Raw genomic sequence first — 21,475 nt, 5'->3', positions numbered from 1 at the left:
AAGAAGAAGCAGGTGCCCAACTGGAAGCAATCTCTCCTTATCCTGAACAAGCAAATAAGAGCACTATTGAAATCCTCTAACGCCAACTTCGAGTCCAAATTGGCCATATCTACTAAAGACAGTCATAAGGCCTTCTTCACATATGTCCGCAATCTGAAAGGAAGTACCCAGATCTTTTCAGAACTGGTGGTCAAAGACACCACATACACAAATGCTGTACATATAGCCAGTCTACTAGCTGACAGATTCAGCAAAAACTTCTCCCCTCTGTCCCCTCCATCAGTAAATCAGGACATCCCCAGTGCCTGCCCCCCTACCCCTTATCTGTAGGGAACAGGTCATCACTGCCTTCTCAAAGGTAAAAATTACAGCCTCCATGGGACCCGATAACATCCGGGCTGCATCCTATATGAACTCAGGCATGATTTTGCAGCACCATTAGGCACCCTATTCAACCAAAGCCTGAGTAGTGGCTTTGTCCCAACCAGCTGGAGGAGAGCCATGGTTATCCCTTTACACAAAGGTGAAGCATCCACCAATCCATGAAATTATAGACCCATTAGCCTAACTGGCCTGATCTGCAAAGCCATGGAACGGATTATCATGGATCTCATTAGCAGGGGTCATTGGCAACTTCCAAACAGTCGACCCCACACAGATTGGCTTTGTCAGGGAGAGGTCATGTCTGTTAAATCTGGTCGACTTCTTTGAGACAGTCACCAAAGCCATGGACGAGGGGAAGACAGTGCACACCGCCTACCTTGACCTGGCTAAAGCCTTCGACACGTTTCCCAGGCGGGCATAGTAGATATACTCTCTCAACTAGGCATCAATCCATATGTTACCAGATGGGTAGCAAACTGTCTCACTGATAGAACCCACCTAATCAAAGTAGGGGAAGCCACCTCAAGCAGTAGACCCGTAACGAGTGGCATACCCCAGGTTTCTGTCTTGGGGCCTGTGTTATTTGGGATATACTTCTCTCAGGTACAGGCTAAAACCAGTGGGCTATGGCTGACCAAGTTTGCAGATGACTGCAAGCTGGGTGTAGTCATCAATTCCCCAAGTGATGTGGATGTCCTCCAAGAGGGTCTCACCCAAACAAATGACTGGTGCCAGAAACATGGCCTCAAGCTGAATGCCAAAAAATGCATCATCATCCCCTTTGAGGAGAGTGACATCCCCACATGTCACATTAATAACAACATCCTAAGTACACAGTCAGTACTGAGGGATTTGAGCACCCAGGTTGATAGCAACCTGACTTTGGACCACCATGTTGCTTCCATTGTAAGAAAAGCTTTCTACTTGGCCCACCTCATAAGTAAGGGTATCTCATCCAGGGGCAAGGAGGTCGTAAGATCCCTGTATTCTTCCCTTATAAGGCCAATTATTGAGTACAACACCCCCTTCAGCATGCACCTCGTAAAGCACAAGCATCAGCTGGAGAGACCACAGAGGTTCCTCACCAGGAGAATCCAGGGCCTCAAACACCTACCCTACATAGATAGGCTAAAAGCCCTGTCCCTCTACTCCGTTTCATACAGACACCTCAGAGGTGACCTCTGTCTGGCATACAGAGCAATCTCAGACCTTGCGTTGATGAGACTGCTGCATATCCACAAATCAAGCTCCACTTGAGCAGCCCATACATGTGACCTCAGCCTGGTCTGTGATATCAAAAGGGCTTGTTGCCGGGACAGGTTTGTGTCCCAGAGACTCCCTCTCCACGTCAACTAGAGTACCTCATTATCCCTTTTTAAGCGCAACCTGGATAACTGGATGGGAAACAGAAAATACACTTCTGGGATTCCACCTGTGTCCCTGCTGGACAGGGACTCTGAGTGCTGGCTTGTCTAAACATGGGCTAAATTCTTGGCTAGGCTTACAAGGGCCTCAGGGCCAATAGCCTAGTAACCTCCTATGATGGGAAAATTATTGATAAGTGTAGGGAAATTGTATGCTTCTGGAACTTTGATTTTCAGGATTTTGAATTGTCAGGTTTATATGTTAGTTTATTTTAATTGTTAAAGTACAATGAATGTTTTGTCTGTAGTTTCCTCTTGTGAGGAAAAATTTGCTTTAAATAATGTAGTTTCTTCCATTTCAGAGGTTTCAGCTTATTATTTACAGTGTGTGTATGCTTCCATTGATACTTCTTCCAGGGCTATGGCCACTGATACTGTTTGCCTGGCTGCATTCTCAAACCCCTCTAGATGATGTGAAAAATTAGATTGTAAATTCTTCTTTGGATAGACATTTAGTTTTTAGTTCCTCTATTGCAAAGGTTATCAAAAAGTGTGAAAAGTATGATGAAAGGGGTAAGTTAATGCAGGCAATCTTTCTAAGCTTTTTCAGCCCTCTTGTTCTAAATTTTCTAAGGTATTCTCTAACCCTTCATCCAGTTTTAGCCAAAAAAAAAAAAGTCTCAGACAGATGTTTAAGAAGAAATGGAGAGGGGTCAAAAAGAATTCAGGAACACCCCCCCCCAAAAAAAATTAAGGACAGTCCAACAATTAAGAATGACTTTTTAAGGGGCCTTGTTCCCATCTCCCAACCTGCAGTCTCTTTTCCCTTCAAGAAAATCTGAATTTCCACTTTTCTCTTTGGCAACAGATAGTTTCAGACAAATGGGCTCTGAAGATCATTCATCGAGGTTATCGATGGCAGTAGGAGGAAATCCGTCCTTAACAGGTGATTCCTAGAACACCAGCCCAGATTCTTCTGTTTCTCTTTGTCCTTCAGTGTATGCTAAGGGAGTGATAGAATCTCTTCCTCCTTCCCAGATTGGAATTTTTTTTTTTATTCAAGGATGTTTTTAGGACCAAAGAAGGAAGACACTTGGAGACAAGTTCTGGATCTTTCTTTCCTAAATGATAGTGCCCAAGTTCAAAATACTATCAGTTTACAACCTGATACCTCCTCTTTCTCATTTAAATTTCCTGGTAACAATAGATTTAAAAGATGCTTATCACCACATCCCTGTCCATCCAGATACCAGTTGTTTCTTAAGGTTTTGTAGGTCTGGATCACACTATCAGTTCTTTGTCTTACCCTTTGTACAATCCAGTGCACCATTGCAAGTTACAGGATATCCACCTTTTTCCATATTTAGATGACTTGCATATCTTAGCAGAGTCTTTTTCAAAGTGTCAGGAATTTGACTTGGGTGAGAGATTTCTTACACAAGCTAGGATTACAAGAGAACATTCAAAAGCCTTTTTTCAGCCCTTCACACAGGGTTATGTTCCTAGAGTGTCAGTTTGACACCTCAGTTCAAAAATCTTTTCTTATTTCTAAGGTTTTCTACTTGTACTTTGGTCACTGCAAGGGAATATGTCAGAATTCTGGGTTTCATGACATCTGCGATTCTCATGACAGCCCCGGCAAGACTTTACATGAGAAAGATACAGTGGTATTTGACATTTCTTTGGTCCCAGCATCAACATCCTTTGTCTTTTCAAATCCTAGTACTGGGTTTTGTCAGAAGGGAAACCACTTGGTGGAGATAGCAAATTTCCCTAAACCCAGGTCTCTTCTTCTCCCTCTCTGCTCCAAAGCAGCCAGTCACCACAGACACCTCAGATTTTGCTTGTGGAGGAGTATCAGGAAGGATAAAAGTTCTTGGCACACCAAGGACAGACAAAAGCACATAAATGTAAAATAAATGCTTGACCTGATTAAGGCATGCAACTCTCTGAATCATCTTTGGTTTCCCGGGACCTCTTCAAGTTGTTAGACTTAACCACAGCCATGTTGTCCATCGGCAAGCAAGGGCTAACCTGGTCACACCCCCTTTGCGGACTAGCCATGTTAACTTGGGAAATAGCTTCACAACGCAATTGCACTCTAAAAGCATTCTGTCATTAGAGTAAAATTGTGTGGCAGACAAGCTGAGTAGGACAAAAGTATTCCTCACGAAAGGAAACTAAATCATGGGGTCTTCTAAGATATGATCCATCTGTGGGGAGCTCCTCAATAGACTTCTATGCCTCCTCTTTGAACAGTCAGCTGACAAGATTCTGCTCCGACTCCATTCAAGAAGGTTTGGAAGACAGGAACCTTTTCATAGCCAGGAATGTTCCTGCATGCATTTTTACCATTTCTGCTGATATCCAGAGTACTTCTGAAGATTCAGAAGGAATGTCCCAAGAACATTGTGGTGACTCCCTTCTGAATAAGGCAACAGTGCTTCTTCCTTCTTTTGGGGAATGGTCAAGGAGAAATTACCACAAGCTTCCTCACAGAATGGATCTACTTAGACAAGGGTGTTTAACTCGCACCATCCCCAATCAACTTCAGCTGATTGGCTGAATAACAGAGTCCTAACTCCCTTTAAGCACCTATTTACTGAGGATGTACGCCAGGTACTGGTGGAGGCAAGAAAGCCTGCTACAAAAAAAATCATATATAAGCAAATGAAATAATTTTCTAACTGGTGCTAACAATGTAACCACCACCCCTTCAGGGCTAGTTGTTCTCTGGTTTTGCAATATTTGTGTGAGTTACTGTCCTATGGCCTTTCATACTTCTCCATCAAGTTTCATTTACTGGCCATTTCAGCATGTCTGCCCAAGGATCCTCCTCTTTCAATGCATTCTCATGTCAAAACGTTTTCAAAAGGGGTTTTACATAAGACGCCTCCAAGAAAACCAGTTGTCTGTCCTTGGCGATCTTAATTTTATGTTTGAGAAGATAGCACTTGATCCATTTGAACCAGTTAATTTGGCTGAATTGAGGTTCTGAGCATGAAAAACTGTTATACTGATTGAAGTCTGCAAGAAGTGTGTCTTGAGTTGCAAGCTCTTATGGTGCGTCAACCCTGACTCATTTTCCACAGAGACAAGTTTCTTTGAGAGCCAGTCCTTTTATACCTAAAATGCTATCAGCTTACTTTTAAGCCAAACTGATCATCTCCCCATTTTCTTTGCTGAACATAAAAATAAGGGAGAAAGGGTACTACCTGTGTCAAAACAGCTTATTTCTAAATGAGTGTCTCAGGCTGTTACCTTTAGTTATATTCACCACAATAAAACTATTCCAGGCATGGTCAAGGTCCACATTACCAGGGCATTGGCTTCATCTGTGGCATTTTGGAAAATGGTTGGATACTAGAAGGAGCAACTTGGTCCTCTCTACATATGCTTACAAGGTATTACATGCTTGATTCTTTTCTGTAGATCTAGATCAAGTTTTGCTAGGACCATTTTCCAGAGGCTTCTGGACCCTTCCGCTTCCACCTCCTAAGTTTTTAGTAAACTAGGGTAATCTACCTGTGTAACTAAGGCTACTACAGCAGTGATCCATATGATGAACATAGTACTGTTGTGTAAGTAAGCTTACTATGATAGTAGATGTACAAATGATCACTGCTGTTAACTTTTGAGAAGGCTAACATGACTTGTGTGGTATTTAAAGAGAGTGCCTCTGAATGTGGAATCTGTGAAATCTTTAGGACTGTGAGTGGAGTCAGATTTTCCCTGTGTGTCAGCTAGGATAATAGCAATTTCCTTTGGGTCAGAGTGGACAGTATTATTGTGGACTAGTTGAGAATACTGTTGGGCATTAGTTCTTAAGTTCCTGACATAGTTAAAGAGGGTATTAACCCCCACCTAGAAGGATGATTAAATAATTATACAATGGAGTTAGCATTTGTAATATGAAGCTTTGTGCATGCTGACCGCTGGCAACACTGGTCAGTCAATTTACTGTTGAATAGTTGAAGTCCCCCAGTAGAAAAGCATTGGGGTTAATGGGAATTTCAACTAAGGTGTTGAGATAGCTGTCAGGCTCTGAAGGGGACTTGAATAGTGTTCTATAGCTAGCATGAATTGGTAATTAATCTTTAGGATGATTTGGACAACTAGGAGTTCAAATTTGGTGTCCAGTGGAATATTTTATGAGATAATATCCTTGCCAGATACTGATACCTTCTCACAGTTGACAGGCCTGAAGACATGATATGCACCAAACCCAGGATTCAAGGCAGTACTTTATAGCTTCAGAGGTTCTCACTAGGTTACTGACCCTATAGGATCTTTAGAAGCCTAGCTATGCATTCTCATGAAGTTTTTGCCCTTGTAATTTAAATACAGAATAATCCAGAACATTGAAACATTTGCATGTTAACCTTTTTCATATGGGTAAGGGTACTACTCTAGGGATGAATTTGTGGTTTCCCAGCCATTCATCCAGATTACATTTGAACAGAGTAAGAGATGTACTTTGTTTTATGTGGAGAGAAAGATGATTCCAAAGAATTTGAATTCTGTGTCATACATATTTATTCCTCCAGCATATTCTATTTATGTTGTAAAAGAGATTAAGATCTCTTGAGTGGGTGTTTGTGGCACCATTGGACTAGTGAATTTGCTGTAGGCCTGAGATGATTAGACCTGTTGAGGCTCTATGATGATGAGAATAGGGATAAGGGTTTGTCTCAGTGTAGGTATGATTTTGCACCCTTGATTTTCCTGGTAAATGTATGCTGTGGGTGTTCAAGTAGTGTCAAGTGTTGGACAGTTATATGCTGAGGGGGCATTATACCATGTGACTGGCATAGTAAATGCCAAATACAGTGGAATTATCACATCCCTGGACCTGGATGCAATACCCTTACTAATAAACTGTGCAATGAAAAAGGATTTTTTTTTATAGTAGTGGATACACGTGATTGGGCCTTTTTATGACTTCTGTTTCTGATGCATTAACTGTTGAGCACTTAGAATGTGTTTTCTGGTTTGTGTTATAAATTTGATGCTGCAGCTTAATTTAAAGCTCATTCTTTTAAAGAAATTATACTACTCCCAACTCATAGTCATACATAATTGCTTTTTTTTTTCAGGTGTTAAATATGCATTTACTGTCCAGGTACAGCTCAGTAATGTGAAAATAATGCTGACCTGCTTCATATTCTCATTCATTGTACATTTTCTTCTTGTCTGTGGTTAACTCACAAAGGAAGATTGGCTTTCTGTGGTTACTCCATTGAGAGGATTTCATAGGAATTTGCCATGTTGTATATTCCTCCCTATGACTTGGACCCAATGGATCTTAAAACACACATTATTATTTTATTATAACCTGCAGAAGAACATTTTTTTGAGATTCAAGGGTAGTGCATAAAACTTCATTATATATGATACTGTGTAAAGACAGTATGTACACATGAAGCGATGCCACATTTATGCTAAACGTAGCCACTGAAATCAACTTATGAGTTGCCTGTTTTTGTTTCCAGACTACTTCAGCAGAGGAGAAAAAAACAGTCACATACCTTGAGGGTCACATGCATACATTTAATCCGTGCAGAGATTTGTCATGATTTAGTTTTTTGCAATCTGTTGATCATTTTTTTTTCCTGATGTTCATGTTGTTAAATGTATGTTTTTCTTGCCATTAGACATGAAACAGCAAAGTCCAGGAAAAGTCTGACTGAATCTGAGAAGTCTAGATCATTACTGGAACCTGTTACAGAACACGGTAGGTTATACATAAACACAGTTTAGGAACTTTTAAATGTACGTTAAATTTAGAAAAATGTGGGCGTTTTATTTTTCTTTCTTGATTGGGTGATACAGTATAACATTTTGAAACGTCATTGAAATGAAAGTGTACAAAAATGTGTGTTGTATTAGGACTACACTGATTTAACGTTTCTTATACCCAAGGTTTTGCATTGCTCCAGATTTGCTTCTTTTAATGCCAGAACCATTGTTGGGCATGTAAGATTCTATCAACTTTAGTTAATATGTCCTTTGATACACTTAGGTGGTGGCTAACAGATGGTTTTTAAATGTGCTGATGTTTTACAAAGATGCACTTTTGAGTGTTTCACTTGTATACATTTCACCTCATGCCCTATATGCTTTGGGGTTTTATATATATATATATATATATATATGTGTGTGTGTGTGTGTATGTGTATGTATATATATATATATATATATATATATATATATATATATATATATATATATATATATAATGTGCGTGTGTGTGTGTATAAATGGACTGTGTTTGCCTGTATATAGTATGAAGTTGTATAGATACACAATGGAGTTTGCAGGTGAAAAAGGAAGGGGGTGGGCCAGTATGGCTATAGTTTTGCCTTAGGAAATTGTGGTTACGTGTTTCTTTAGGAGGCTAAACATCGTGGAAAAAAAAAACATTTGGTTTGGGAGATGACATCCAGCAGAGTAAATAGGGGAGTGTAGAAAAAGGACGAAATGCTTGCAGGATAACAGCAACTAGAAAATATTGTGGGAGGGAAAATGATGAAACAGACTGGAAACTGGGAAAGAGTCAGAAATAATTTCTGGAAAGTCAGCACTGAAAGCAAGTTGGAACTGATAAGGAGCAACAGGAAGCAATCAGGATTATAAAGGAAAATGCCAGAGAATATGATTCAGCCTTGCTCACCTCTCCTGGGGGAGTGGTGGTATGAGAGTACATGTCTGAACACATTTTCTGTAGTAGAACCTCCACTGTGGACTGGGGTCATGTTCTCTGAGGTGTGAGCAGGATTTTGTGTCATATGTGAAGACATGAACAGTACACTTCAAGCTCATTGCATGCTTCCCCATGGGCACTTGAGGTATGCATGGAGATGGCAAGGCATATACTTAGAAAATCTGATCTGAAGTAGGAGATTCATTTGTCTGCAACCTGTGGGTTATGGATCCGATATCGGATCCGAACCGGCATGATTATCCAGCTATGGATCCGAGCTCTTAGTTCCTCCCCTCACCCAGATCTAGTTTGCCGCGCTGGTAACCAGATCTTGGATCTCTGAGCTCTTCAGCTAAGTGATGTTTAAATCCTAAAGAAAGCTTTAATTTCAATTTTTGTTGTGAGTTTTGAGTGATTGTGTTAGGTTTCCCTTTAATTTTTGATAGTTTCAGTTTAAAATTTTTAATTTTAAAAACTTTAAGTTTATACCCTCCCCTCGCTGGTCGGAGTTTCTGTTTGAGTGTATTGTTTGGGGCCTTGTGTGTGTGCTAGTTTAATACTAGTTCTCTGTCTTTTGTTCTTTTTGGTTAAAAAAAAAAAAAAAAAAAGACTTTATTATGTCAGAAGCCCCTAAGGCAATATTTTCCAAGTGCTCCGAGTGTGGCCATAAGCTTTCCCCTGCTGATGGCCACACTCGGTGCATTCGATGCCTTGGGGTTGAACACCTCACTTCTGGATGTTCCGTTTGTGCAGGGTTCAACCCCAGGTCATTGAAGGAGCGGAGGTCGAAGCTGGTCCTGGCGGGACTTCTTCCCCCGGACTAGGCTTCGGCTCCCGCTCCTGTGGTGGGCACCGTGGCCTCGGTTCCCTCCTCGCCTGCTCCCCCTCCTCCACCTGGGACTCAACCTCCCGCTGCTGGGTTGGAGGAGAGAGAGGCAAGAAAAAAGGATCGGAGAGAGAAGCACCACAAGCAGCGGGCCGAGACCTCCGTTTCGGCCCCGCCAGCGAAGCGGGCTTCTCCTCCGGCCTCCTTGGCTGCTGGCTCCCCCCCCCCCCCTCGGCTCCGGTCTCTGGTCTGCTTTTCACCGGGGCCTGAGGAGGAGGAGACCCGATCTCCGTCAAGGCTACCGAGGAGGCATTCAAGGCCTACCTCGGTAGCCTCTTCGAGATCCACGTATAGCCTTTCTGACGCCGATCTGGACCGGATGATGAGAAGGTTCATCCAGGCCCAGATGCAGATGGGAGTGCTCCTGCCTCCCCCCCCCCCCTCTGAGGGGGAGCTCAACCCCATTTTTCAAGCCTATAGCTCCTTCTCCGACCCGCTACCCGGGTTCGGAGCATTTGGAGCCGGGCAGCTTCGGAGCGGGCGTGGGTCAGCGCCGATAGTACTAGGTACTTCGGATCCGACCCTGCCCTCGAGTGTTTCGGATCCGACCTCTCAGAGCCTGGCTCTGAGCTTCGGATCTGGGGGACTCAGTGTGCCTTCGGCGCCGTCTGTGTCGGAGCGCACTGGTCCCTCGGATCCGAGTGTCTCGGGGCCGGTTCCGATCCACTCTTCGGATCCGAGGGGGAGACGACTTTCGGATCCTTTGGTCGAGGCTGGCTCCCCCTCGGCTTTTGATGTAGTGGAGAGGGCTCTGTTGAGGGCTTCCGGACCCCCGGCACTTGCTTCGGCTCCGTCCCGCGCTCCATCTGCACTGGGTCAGGCTTCCACCATCCGGCCACTGGGACAGCCCGCTTCAGTGCCCCAAGCTGTTCCTTTGGAACAAGACACTGCTTGCGAGGGCTCCTAGGACAGTCCCCCCGAGGAAGCCCCTCGCAAGCATACGTGTAAAAGGAGGCACATAGACTCCCCCGAGTCTTTAACTGAAGACACGGATTTGGAGGAAGGGGAAGGCTCCCCAAGATCACCCCCCAAGGATTTCTCCTTTGGAGACATCATGGAAATGCTTTGCATAAGGGGTGGGTGGTCTGCCCCCAAGTCTTCCTCGGACGAGTCCGTGTTCTTGGAGGCATTCGAAACGGGCCCGTCTACCTCTTGGGTGTCCCCTCCTGCCGACCCCCTGGTGGACCTTATTACCACCAGGGCATGGAAGGAACCGGACACCATGGAGCCAATCCCCAAAAGGTCAGACAGAATCCTTAGCCCCCCTGCAGACCATGTCCATTGGAGTAAGGGGCCTCCGGTGGATGCCATGTTGACGGCAGCAACCACCAAGAATGAACTCGCCCAGGAGAGTCCTTCAGTCCATCCTCCGAGTAAGGAGTCTCGGATGATGGACCGCTTGGGGAAGCGAATGTTTAGTTCAGCGACCTTCTCGGTGAGGGCGCTCAACTACTTGGCACATGTTACCAGGATGCAGTACGATCTTATTAAAGAATACGCTGCATCCCCCCCAGAGTCCATGTTGGAGGAGGACAAACTTTTGCACTCCACCCGTATGGCCACTCTTCGATCCGTGACGAATACCTCTATGCGGTTGCTGTCCCATGCTACTGAGGGAGCCGCTAGAGCTGCAGGAGTAGGCCTAGTCACTAGACGCCAGGCCTGGCTCCGTCATTGCGATTTCATGGAGCCCTTCAAGGCGTCCTTCGCGAACGCCCCCTTTGATGGTTCTGCCCTTTTTGGCAAAACGGTTCGCGACACCTTGACCCAGAGCGAAAAGGATGGGAAGACGCTGTCTGCCATCGGAATCCGCTTCTCTGTGCCCCAGAGGTCTTACTCTAGGAACCAAAAGGGCCAGAAGAAGATGTGGTTCCGGAAGTCGCAGCAATCCCAACCCGCTCCGGACAACCAGTCCTTCTGTGGCAGAGGAGGACAGGGAGGACTCCGCCCCAGGGGCAGAGGGGCTCCCAGGAATTTCGGGTCCAGAGAACCTTTCTCTGAACGGCCCACGCAGCAGCCCTGAGGGGTTGCCCGACTGCTCCACTCCGGAGGCAGTTGGGGGACGTTTTTCGGAGCACCTAGCGGCATGGGAGTCCATAACATCAGACCGCTGGGTCCTCCGCATTATATCCAGAGGATACAAGATCCCCTTTCATCACATTCCAAAATTAAAATCCCTCCCCGACGTTCCACCCGGTCAGTGGGAGGCCGCTTCGGCAGAAATTGGCCATCTGCTGGGGAAAAGAGCCATCCAGCCTGTCCCCCCAGACCAGATCGGATCAGGGTTCTACTCCAGGTTCTTTTTAGTGCCAAAGAAGACGGGGGACCTAAGACCAATTTTAGACCTGTCCCTGTTAAAAGGAGAAGTTCCAGATGGTCACCTTGCAATCCATCCTCCCCCTTCTGGGAGAGAATCACTGGATGTGCTCTATAGACCTCAAGGATGCGTACTACCACATACTAATGGACAGACATTCCAGGAGGTTTCTTCACTTCCGGCTGGGAGCCAGTCACTACCAGTTCAGGGTCCTTCCCTTTGGTCTCACCACAGCCCCCAGGGTGTTCACCAAAGTATTAGCAGTGGTTGCGGCCCACCTGAGGCTTCAGGGGGTGCAGGTCTTCCCGTACCTGGACGACTGGCTTCTTACCGCCCCAACAAGGCATCTACTATCATTGGCGCGAGACTCCTTTCTTCATCTAGCTCCCCGCCTGGGCATCACGATAAATGTAGCAAAATCCAACCTGGCCCCTACTCAGTTGATAGATTTTATAGGTGCCAGATTAGACACAAGGGAGTTAAGAGCCTTCCTCACAGCTGACAGAGTTCAGAATCTGCGACTCCAGGTGCGGGCCATCCTCCACTCCAGCTCTGTTCCGGCGGAATTGGTCCTGAGGGCTCTAGGGTCCATGGCGGCAGCAATATCTCTTCTTCCACTCGCCAGATTAAACATGCGGGTCCTTCAGTAGACACTTCAAGTTCAGTGGTCTTACCTTGCTCTACCTATGCACCATCCCATCGCGATCAGCAAGGCTTGCAAGCGGTCCCTCTTGTGGTGGCTCCACTCACAGGATCTCCACGGAGGCCACCCCTTTTGTGCTTCTCCCCCTCTCGCCACGGTGACCACGGACGCCTCCCGCCTCAGGTGGGGGGGGGCATTTTGCAGGCAGGACGGTCCAAGGCACGTGGAACGACTCAGAGATCTCCCTGCATATCAATGTTCTAGAGATGAGAGCAGTGCTCCTGACGTTGCGAGCACTTCAGGCCTTTCTTCCCCTGGGAACAATTGCGATTCAGTCAGACAACATGTCGGTGGTCTGGTACATCAACAAACAGGGGGGAACCAGGTCTTATCCCTTATGTCGAGAAGCCATGAGAGTGTGGGAATGGGCGATTTCCACCAACCCCTTTCTCATCGCAACGCATATTCCGGGTCGGTCCAACATCCTTGCGGACAAGCTCAGTCGCACCATTCTTTCCCCGTACGAGTGGTCTCTCAATGCTCAAGTAGCGAATCGTATCTTCGCACGGTGGGGAGCTCCTTGTTGCGATCTTTTTGCGTCTCCCTCAAACACCAATTGCGACAGTTTTTTCGCTCTGATCCCTCCCCCAGGGGATTCCCCGGGAGACGCTCTGGTGCGTTCTTGGCCTCCCGGTCTCCTTTATGCTTACCCCCCTTTGCCTCTGATGCTCCAAGTTCTTCAGAAAGCCTCTCGGTTGGGGTGCAGAATGATCCTCATTGCCCCATTCTGGCCTCGACAGATCTGGTTCCCTTACCTAAGGTCTCACTTGGTGAATCCTCCTTGGATTCTAGATCCCATTCCGGATCTGATATCGCACCCATCGAACCTACCAACTCCGAATCTGGACAACCTGAAGCTGACTGCTTGGCTGCTCCAGTTCCACTCCTAATTAGGACTCCCGGTATCTCGTCCCCCGTTAAGGCCATCCTGGTGGTGGCTCATAAACCATCTACCAGGAAAGTTTACCACAGTAAATGGAAACGATTCTCCATTTGGGCGGAGCGGCAAGGTCTAGATCCCTTTACTGTTCCCCTTCCTCTGGTGCTAGACTTCCTAACCACTCTTTTTAATGATGGTGCCAGTAGTTCCATGGTCAAAGTGCAGCACATGGCCATTTCTCATTATCATGTTGGTCATGACTCTGGACCTCTTATGTCTGCCAAATTGTGTAAAATCTTCCTAAAAGGCACCTTTCTCCTTAGACCCCCTATCAAGCAAGCGGTTCCTCCGTGGGATCTTTCTTTGGTTCTTCAGGCCTTGACCGCTCCCCCCTTCGAACCTGTGGCCACAGTAGATCTTAAATTTTTATCCCTCAAGACTGCTTTTTTAGTAGCCATCACTTCGGCCAAAAGAGTTTCGGAACTTCAAGCCTTATCCATGAAGCCTCCTTACTTGGTCTTCCATCCAGACCGCGTATACCTCAGGACCAATCCCTCCTTTCTTCCTAAGGTAGTTTCAGAAGCAAACATTAATCAGTCCATTAACCTCCCTGTTTTCTTTCCTAAATATCAAAACAAGGGTGAATACAAGCTGCATTCCTTGGATGTTCACAGGCAGCTTCGTTTTTATCTTAACAGGACAGCTGGTCATAGGCAATCTGACCAGTTGTTCATTTCCTTTGCCAAATTCAATCTTGGTAAGCCAATTTCCAAAGTCTCCTTGTCACGCTGGATTTCGCAATGTATCCTTTTAGCTTATCAAGCTTCTGGGTGGCCCGCACCGGAGGGAGTCCATGCCCATTCGACCCGGTCAGTTTCTACCTCAGCGGCCTTTAAGGCTAGGATTCCTCTGGATGACATTTGTTCAGCAGCCACTTGGGCTTCCTCTCATACCTTTATTTCTCATTACAAGCTGGATATCACATCTAGAGGTAGAGCATCCTTTGGCTCCACGGTGCTCCGGAATATCCTTCCATGACGGCCGCCCAAGATTCAGGTAGCTGGGGACTCTGTCCCACAGGTTGCAGACAAATGAATCTCCTACTTCAGATTTAGAAGTTATGTATTTACCATAACGTTCCATCTGAGTAGGTGGATTCATTTGTCTGCAACCATCCCGCCCTCCTATCCCCCTAGCCTTGTCAGTTTCCTGCATATTACGTGTTACCCTTTCCAGGGTATTTTGATTCAGGGCAAACTCGATCTGAGGTCATGTAGGGAGAGCAGGGCATTATGGGTGAGGGGAGGAGCTAAGAGCTCGGATCCATAGCTGGATAATCATGCCGGTTCGGATCCGATATCGGATCCATAACCCACAGGTTGCAGACAAATGAATCCACCTACTCAGATGGGACGTTATGGTAAGTACATAACTTCTAATTCACCACCACACAGATGAAAGTTGCTTGTTTTCCTGATTCTCACTGTGGAGAAAGAATGAGCTGTAGGGATCTTGTCAAGGAGGATTACTGAGCTTTTTACCTCTCTTAAGGTAGATTATGAGCAGAAGGGATTAGGTCATAACTTAAAAATGAAAGGAAGAAAAGTTTCTGCTGCACAGGCCATTTTTTCAAGATGGGATATGGAGTGCTGTACACATTTAGGCAAAACTTTACAATTTGGATGCACAATCCATAGATGGTTTTGTCACAGCTGTGCTACTGTGGATCATGTAATAGTCCTTTTTCCAGGGTTGTAACAGCACTACTTGGTGGGAGGCTTATCCAAATGTAATGGTTGACTGTTAAAGTGACACTTCCTAAAGAATGCAGTGCAGTTGTGTGCAAGGAATGTATTATAACAGCAGTTCTATCAGCAGAGGTCGTTGTGAAAGTAATGCTGCCCTTACTACAGCGGATATAAAAAGTGTACACGCCCCTGTTAAAATGCCAGGTTTTTCTGATATAAAAAAATGAGACCGCAATAAATCATTTCAAAACTTTTCCCACCTTTAATGTGTGTACACTTTTTATATCCACTGTCCATCTCTAAGAAAATTGTACCTATTTTTTAATATAATTGATGGTTTACTGCATAGTTCATTTATTGTAACAAGGTTATCTTTTCTTTTCTCTGTTTTTTGGTCTCATGGCTGCTAACCATTAAGCCTTCTCTAATTGGACTTGCTGTGATCCCCAGCACAGGGAAAAGGAGGTGTCCAAAGGGACAATAGTATCAGTGGCCATGGGGTTGTTTGTACCCTTATTGGCATCGTGGCAATGAACATGTATGTTTTAGGGCCCTGACCCCTCCCCTTGTTGGAGGATGTGCAACTAAGTCATCACTGGAACCGGTTATTATAAGATTGTAATGTGTTAAGCAAAGTAATTTCCCGCAATCATAATTCCATACAAGGGTCAGAAGTGGCTTGAAGAACAGGATGAGACTGCTAGAAGTGCTACCTGTGTATGAGTGTCTCACACGCATGCACACACACTGACCAGTGTTCCAAGAAATAGTGACACAAGATCAGTTTGGGTTTTCAAAGGGAAATGAGCTCACCTGATGAAAAGTCTGATTTTGACAGAAGAGCAAATAAAGGAGGTAAGCCCAGTATGATTAACTGCTATAGTGACCTCTCCTGAGAGGTTTAGTGTTGTGAAAGTATGCTGTACTCGATTGTAGTGTGGTTAAAAACATAACTGAAGGGTGCCAAAGAGAATAAGTGTTGAAAATAATGGGTTTGCTGGTAGGGGGAGCTTGAGAATGCTTAATGAGGACTCTTGTGGGACTAAACTACGGGTTTAGGAATGGAGGAGCCTGCATATGGTAGGTTCCATAGTAGAATCAGAAGGAAAGGACAAAGATAAATGGAAAGAGATGCTATTTTTAGAGCATCTGGTATCTTACCGAGTTTTTCTGTTGCACAGTATTTTGCATAATGAAGAAGCTATTTCATTTGAATGTAGTCTGTGCCATGTTTGACTGTAAATAAAGCAAACTAAGCTCTTTTAAAATTAGAAAATCAAGAATATACTTTGTATGATTGATTATGTATATGCAGATGATTTGGAGAGATAAGATAGACAAGGTGGTAAAAGAGAGCAAAAGATGAGATTTACTAGAGAAAAAAAGAAAGAGCATTGCTATTTTGAGAGCTGCTGCTGCTGTCACTGTCTTGTGTGCGATAATGGCAAGGGAAGAGAGTTTGAGTTTGGTCCCATGTGAGTAAGGATATTGGATAGTAAGTTGCTGGGGAATTGCATAGAAGAATTTCTTGAGTTTACTTTGAGGGCTTCGTGTATTGAAATTTGAATGGGAAAGAAGAGATGAAAGTTGGACTCAAAGAATGTTATAACAAAAGTTTCTGCAAAGTGAACTAATGAATAAGATGAAAACCACCACTAGTGAAAGAGCAGAGGCTGTATGAATAGTAGTAAGGAAGATGAAGAGAATGAGGATCAGTAAAATATATGAGAGAGGTACCAGGAAGTAGGATATAATGTTGTGCAGTGTCAAAAGAATGAGTGTAGATAATGCAGGCAAGACAGAAATCTGACTAGTATATAGTGACACCCAAATTAAGAATGAATACAAGTAGTGAGGGAAGAGAAGGAAATGGTTGCTATTTCACATTTGGAATGGAGTAAATGTACTTTGGAGGAAACTGCTGTTGAAGAGAGAAAAGCCTTTGTAAAATGCTGTTACTGCTATGGGTGGCTGTGTGATATAGGCTACTAGATGCAGGAAAAATGACAATGATAGGTTCATTAGTAATATTAGTATAATGGACAAAGATACAGTGAGTAGACCTTGTTATAGGAGACTGTAAACCTTCAGCAGTGCACGTAGATGTTTACATCCAGCATAGGCTTGAAGACTAAACTTATAAAAGCTATATGGGGAAAGCTACATCTGAGTAGGAAAATGAGAACAAATTGAGTTTCATTTGGCACAGGTGAGAAAGCCACTAGCAGAAGACATCATTCCACAGTGTGGTTTATGATCATGCAAGTTTTAATGGAAGGTGTTAAATGAAGAGGGATCTCGGAATATTAGGAAGTAAAAGGTAGTCTGTTTTGGAAACAGAATACAGGCGCTGTAGAAGAAGATCATGAACTAAATGAATTGTGGAGGTGCATCAGAGGAGAAAGGAATGAAATCTTGTATCAGACGGATTTTATGACAGATGAGGAAACAGACAATCTTGCTAAAGAGAAGTAAATTGTGAGCTGATAACTGAAAGTGAAGGCATATAGATGGAATAGAATTGAGAGAAATGGCCTAAGCTAAGGCCAGAAGAAAGACATTAAGTGTCTTCTGACCAGACCAGGGTAGTTGCGTGCAGGAGAAGGAGATGGTCTGATGAGGAAGGGAGGAGCTAAGCAGATGCTTTAAGAAACATGAAAGGAATCATCACTAAGGCACTAAGAGGGGAATGGAAGTTGAGAAAATCAGCAAATGCTATTTATCATGAAGTACATGTTCTTCATCTTGGTATTTACATATAAATCACAAGGCAGTACAGGAGATAAGTTGATAACTTTCAGCCTCCCCACAGCCAAGCTTCACCTCATGAATTTGTCTTTAGTTTACAGTATGCTTCCAACCAGTCCCACTTCACTCACATACTGTATGCCAGTTTTTATGGGGAGGTGGTACCCAACTTAATCCCCTCCTTATTAATTTTATTTTAAAAAATCAAAAGAATTTTACTTTCGGCTGAAATAGTAATTAGTTACATTCGCATACATGTATAAAAAGAAAAATGACAAAAAAGTACATTTCATAATCACAAATGTGTTGCTGTTTTATTTTCTTGCTAAGAATGAGAAACTGAAGAAAGAGGACAGTGGGCTGTCTTTCAAAATATACTAATGGCTTTTGTTTTAATTATCTACAGTTGCCAGAGTTGTATGTATGTTTTAGCTTTAGTTGGACTAGAAGTGTGGTTAGCATGTGGGTGCAGTTAATAGCTGCATTTCCGGGTGAAAACTGCAGTGGATGCTAAAAGTTTATTTCTTTATGCATACATTTGTTGAATGGGTAAGTATACTGGTCCAAGCAGCCTTAATACAACCAATGACATAGAAAACATGATACATTGAACAAAATCTACATATCGTCAAAGAGAATGTTACTTGTGTAACATTAAATATATTGGGATTTACAGTGGAGATCTTGCATTTACAACAGTGAGATACAGAGTTAACACATCACAAACAAGACAGACTGCAGGTGTTAGTAATGCACGTTTAGTAGGTTAAGCTGATGGGTGAAGAGGAGGTTTGGATGTTTTGGAGGTGGAGGAGTTAGAGTAATTAAGGGGCAGGGGTAATGTGAAGCTGGAGGGGTGGATCTCATGAGAGTTATTGCCAATATTTATATGACCTGCTTGTGTTTGAGTAAATGTCATAGTTTAAGTGGAGCCAAGTTGCGTGGGTGGCGTGGGTAGTAGAGTAGTGTCTAATATTTGTTGTCAAAGCTGTGACATTGATAATTGTTTATGGTGAGTTATTTGTGCTGCTTGTTTGAAAGTGTTTCATATTGTGTAATTAACTACACGGTTTGATCAGGTATACGTTTTTCTATTTGTGCCAGAGGGTCCAGGCTGGCAGTGGAGCAGTACTTACCTACACTGTAAACAGACTGGAAATGAATTAGAGCATTAGAAGTGAAAAACTTTAAGGGCTTTAAGTAAGGCATTTAAGATGTGCTGCTTTGGGTACCAGAATTGTTGCTTGCAGTGTTTAGTGAACCATAGTTGGGGCACTGGTATCCATGTTAGTGATAATTTGTTTTTTGTTTATTTAAGCGGGTTTTAGTCAGAATGTTAATCTCCTTCTGTCATTGAGAATGTCATCAAAAGTGTTCCCTGATTAGTCTGGTGGATTTTCTTAATGCTAATTCTCTTGGAAATTGCATACAGCATGTCTTTAGTCTGTAGAGGTCTGTCTGGAAACCGTACGTCAAACCATTGTTGAAGGCAGAAATGTCACCCTGCTCCAGCTTGTTAAGCATTTTTTTAAAGGCTTCTGTGTTTTTACCCTTCCTTGAAGAATCTATCCCCATGGGACATTAAATTCATGACCAACAGGCTTCAAATCAGGGGTAGATTGCATAGAGCAAGGGTAAGTAATTCTTCCTATCCTGTCTTATAACTTTGACTTATACCAACAGAAGATATTTGCACCCCCTAGAAAAGGTTTTGATCCAGTGTTTATTTTCATCCATTTCTACTATGGGTTGTCACTTGTCAGATATTATCAGATCTGACCTTGGCACAGATTCTGAAGCTTCTCAGTACCAAGGCTCCGACTCCTCCCCTACACATAATTCCCTCTACTCCACCTCAATACCTCTGATTTCATTTGCCACCTGAAGAATTTGATCATGTTTATGAGGGCTAGCCATTTATGTATCCTTTTTCGTGGATGTCTGTCCTTGTAGTTTACTTCCCTGTCTACTGAGAGAGTTTTTCTCTCCAGTTTAGGTGTAACGTTAAGGTTCAAGTTAGAATTAGAGTTAGGGTTAGGCTATATATTTAGATATTACAGTTGTAAAGTTCACTGTCTGTTCTTTTTCAAATTTATAACATTAATATCAAATTTTATAGTACTTTGTAGTGTTTCATATGGTTAGGATAGTGTATTACACACACAAAATATATATAGCTACTTTGTGTATGTGTGCACGCACGTGTGTTTGTTCACTTGTGCTTAGTTTGCAGTGATAGTTGACATTATGGCAGACAACCAAGGATTTAAAAAGTGCTCCAAATGTGGACATAAGTTCCCCCCAGGGATCCATTCACTCTATGTTTGCTGTCTTGGCACTTCCCATCTTGACACTTCATGTCAAGCTTCTGCTTTGTTTAGATCTAGAGCTCTCCAGACCAGCAGGGAAAAGCTCATTGTCAAGGGTCTTCTCCTTTGATAGACAGGGTCTACAGTACCTTCCACTTCTTCCTCAGCCTCCTCTCCAATGATTAAGGATAAGATGTCAGGAGACAAACAGAAGGAAAAGGAGAAAGAGAAAATAGAAGTAAAATGAAAAGGGGGGAAAAAAAAGGCTGTGTCTTACACGAGCTCCAAGAAGAACTGAACCCTCACATTAAGTCACTGTTCAAACTTAGCCTTACTACAGGATATGTACCCAAAGAATGGCGTACAGCTACAGTGGTCCCACTCCACAAAGGTGGTGTCACAACAGACCCCGGAAACTATCGCCCCATAAGCCTGACTAGTCTGGTCTGTAAAGCTATGGAGCGTATTATCATGTAATTCATAAACAAAGACATTGAGAGCCTCCAGACACTGGACCCTACCCAATTCGGCTTTGTTAAGGGCAGATCTTGCATCTTAAACCTAGTTGATTTCTTTGAAACAGTTACCAAAGCCATAGATGAGGGCAAGGTAGCCCACACAGCCTACCTGGACCTCGCAAAAGCCTTTGACACAATACCCCACTATGCCAGCATCATAAATAAGCTTACCAGCTTAAATATCAACCCCTATATCACAAGATGGGTTGCAAACTTGCTCAGAGATAGAACCCACATGGTCAGAATCGCAGGTGCCATGTCCGAATCCAAACCAGTTACAAGTGGCGTCCCACAGGGCTCAGTTCTGGGACCTCTCTTGTTCGGTATATACTTATCTGAGGTTCAGGCTAACACGGGGGAATTATGGCTGACAAAGTTCGCAGATGACTGCAAACTGAGGGCCATAATCGAATCTCCAGCTGACACAAGCATCCTCCAAAAGGGTCTCACAGAGACGGATGCTTGGTGCCAGAGCCACGGCCTCAAGCTAAATGCTAAAAAGTGCATAGTCATCCCCTTTGGGAAAAACAAGGTGCCCACAAATTACCACATAGGTGGTAATCCATTAAGTACGGAAGAAGTAATTAGAGATTTGGGGACCAACGTAGATAGTAATCTCTCCTTTGATAATCACGTTGCCAAAGTGGTTAGAAAGACCTTCTATATAACCCACCTTATCAGGAAAGGGTTCGCATCTAGATCAAGAGAGGTCATTGTGCCCCTGTACTCGTCACTTATCAGGCCCATAATTGAATACAATGCCCCTTTTGGGATGTACCTTACCCGACACCTGCAGCAACTGGAGAGACCCCAAAAGTACCTCACCAAGAGGATCATGGGCTACAAACAGATGTCCTATGCAGCTCGACTAAAGAAACTCCAGCTCTACTCATTTGCTTACCGCCTACTCAGAGG

General features: G+C 43.9%; 1 protein-coding gene across 1 annotated transcript in view; it reads left to right on the top strand.

Annotated features, from left to right (window-relative positions):
* CEP350 (centrosomal protein 350) overlaps nt 1-21,475 on the top strand; it is a 3,609,946-nt gene that overhangs the window by 3,301,580 nt on the left and 286,891 nt on the right. Inside the window, exon 30 of the mRNA XM_044085746.1 lies at nt 7,403-7,482. Within this exon, the coding sequence (XP_043941681.1) occupies nt 7,403-7,482 (80 nt within the window). The remainder of the gene's footprint in view (nt 1-7,402; nt 7,483-21,475) is intronic.

Source organism: Protopterus annectens, chromosome 10.part0, assembly GCF_019279795.1.
Source record: "Protopterus annectens isolate FY-2018-M chromosome 10.part0, PAN1.0, whole genome shotgun sequence".
Taxonomy (NCBI): Eukaryota; Metazoa; Chordata; order Ceratodontiformes; family Protopteridae; genus Protopterus; species Protopterus annectens.
This window is presented reverse-complemented; position numbering and strand designations above follow the sequence as displayed.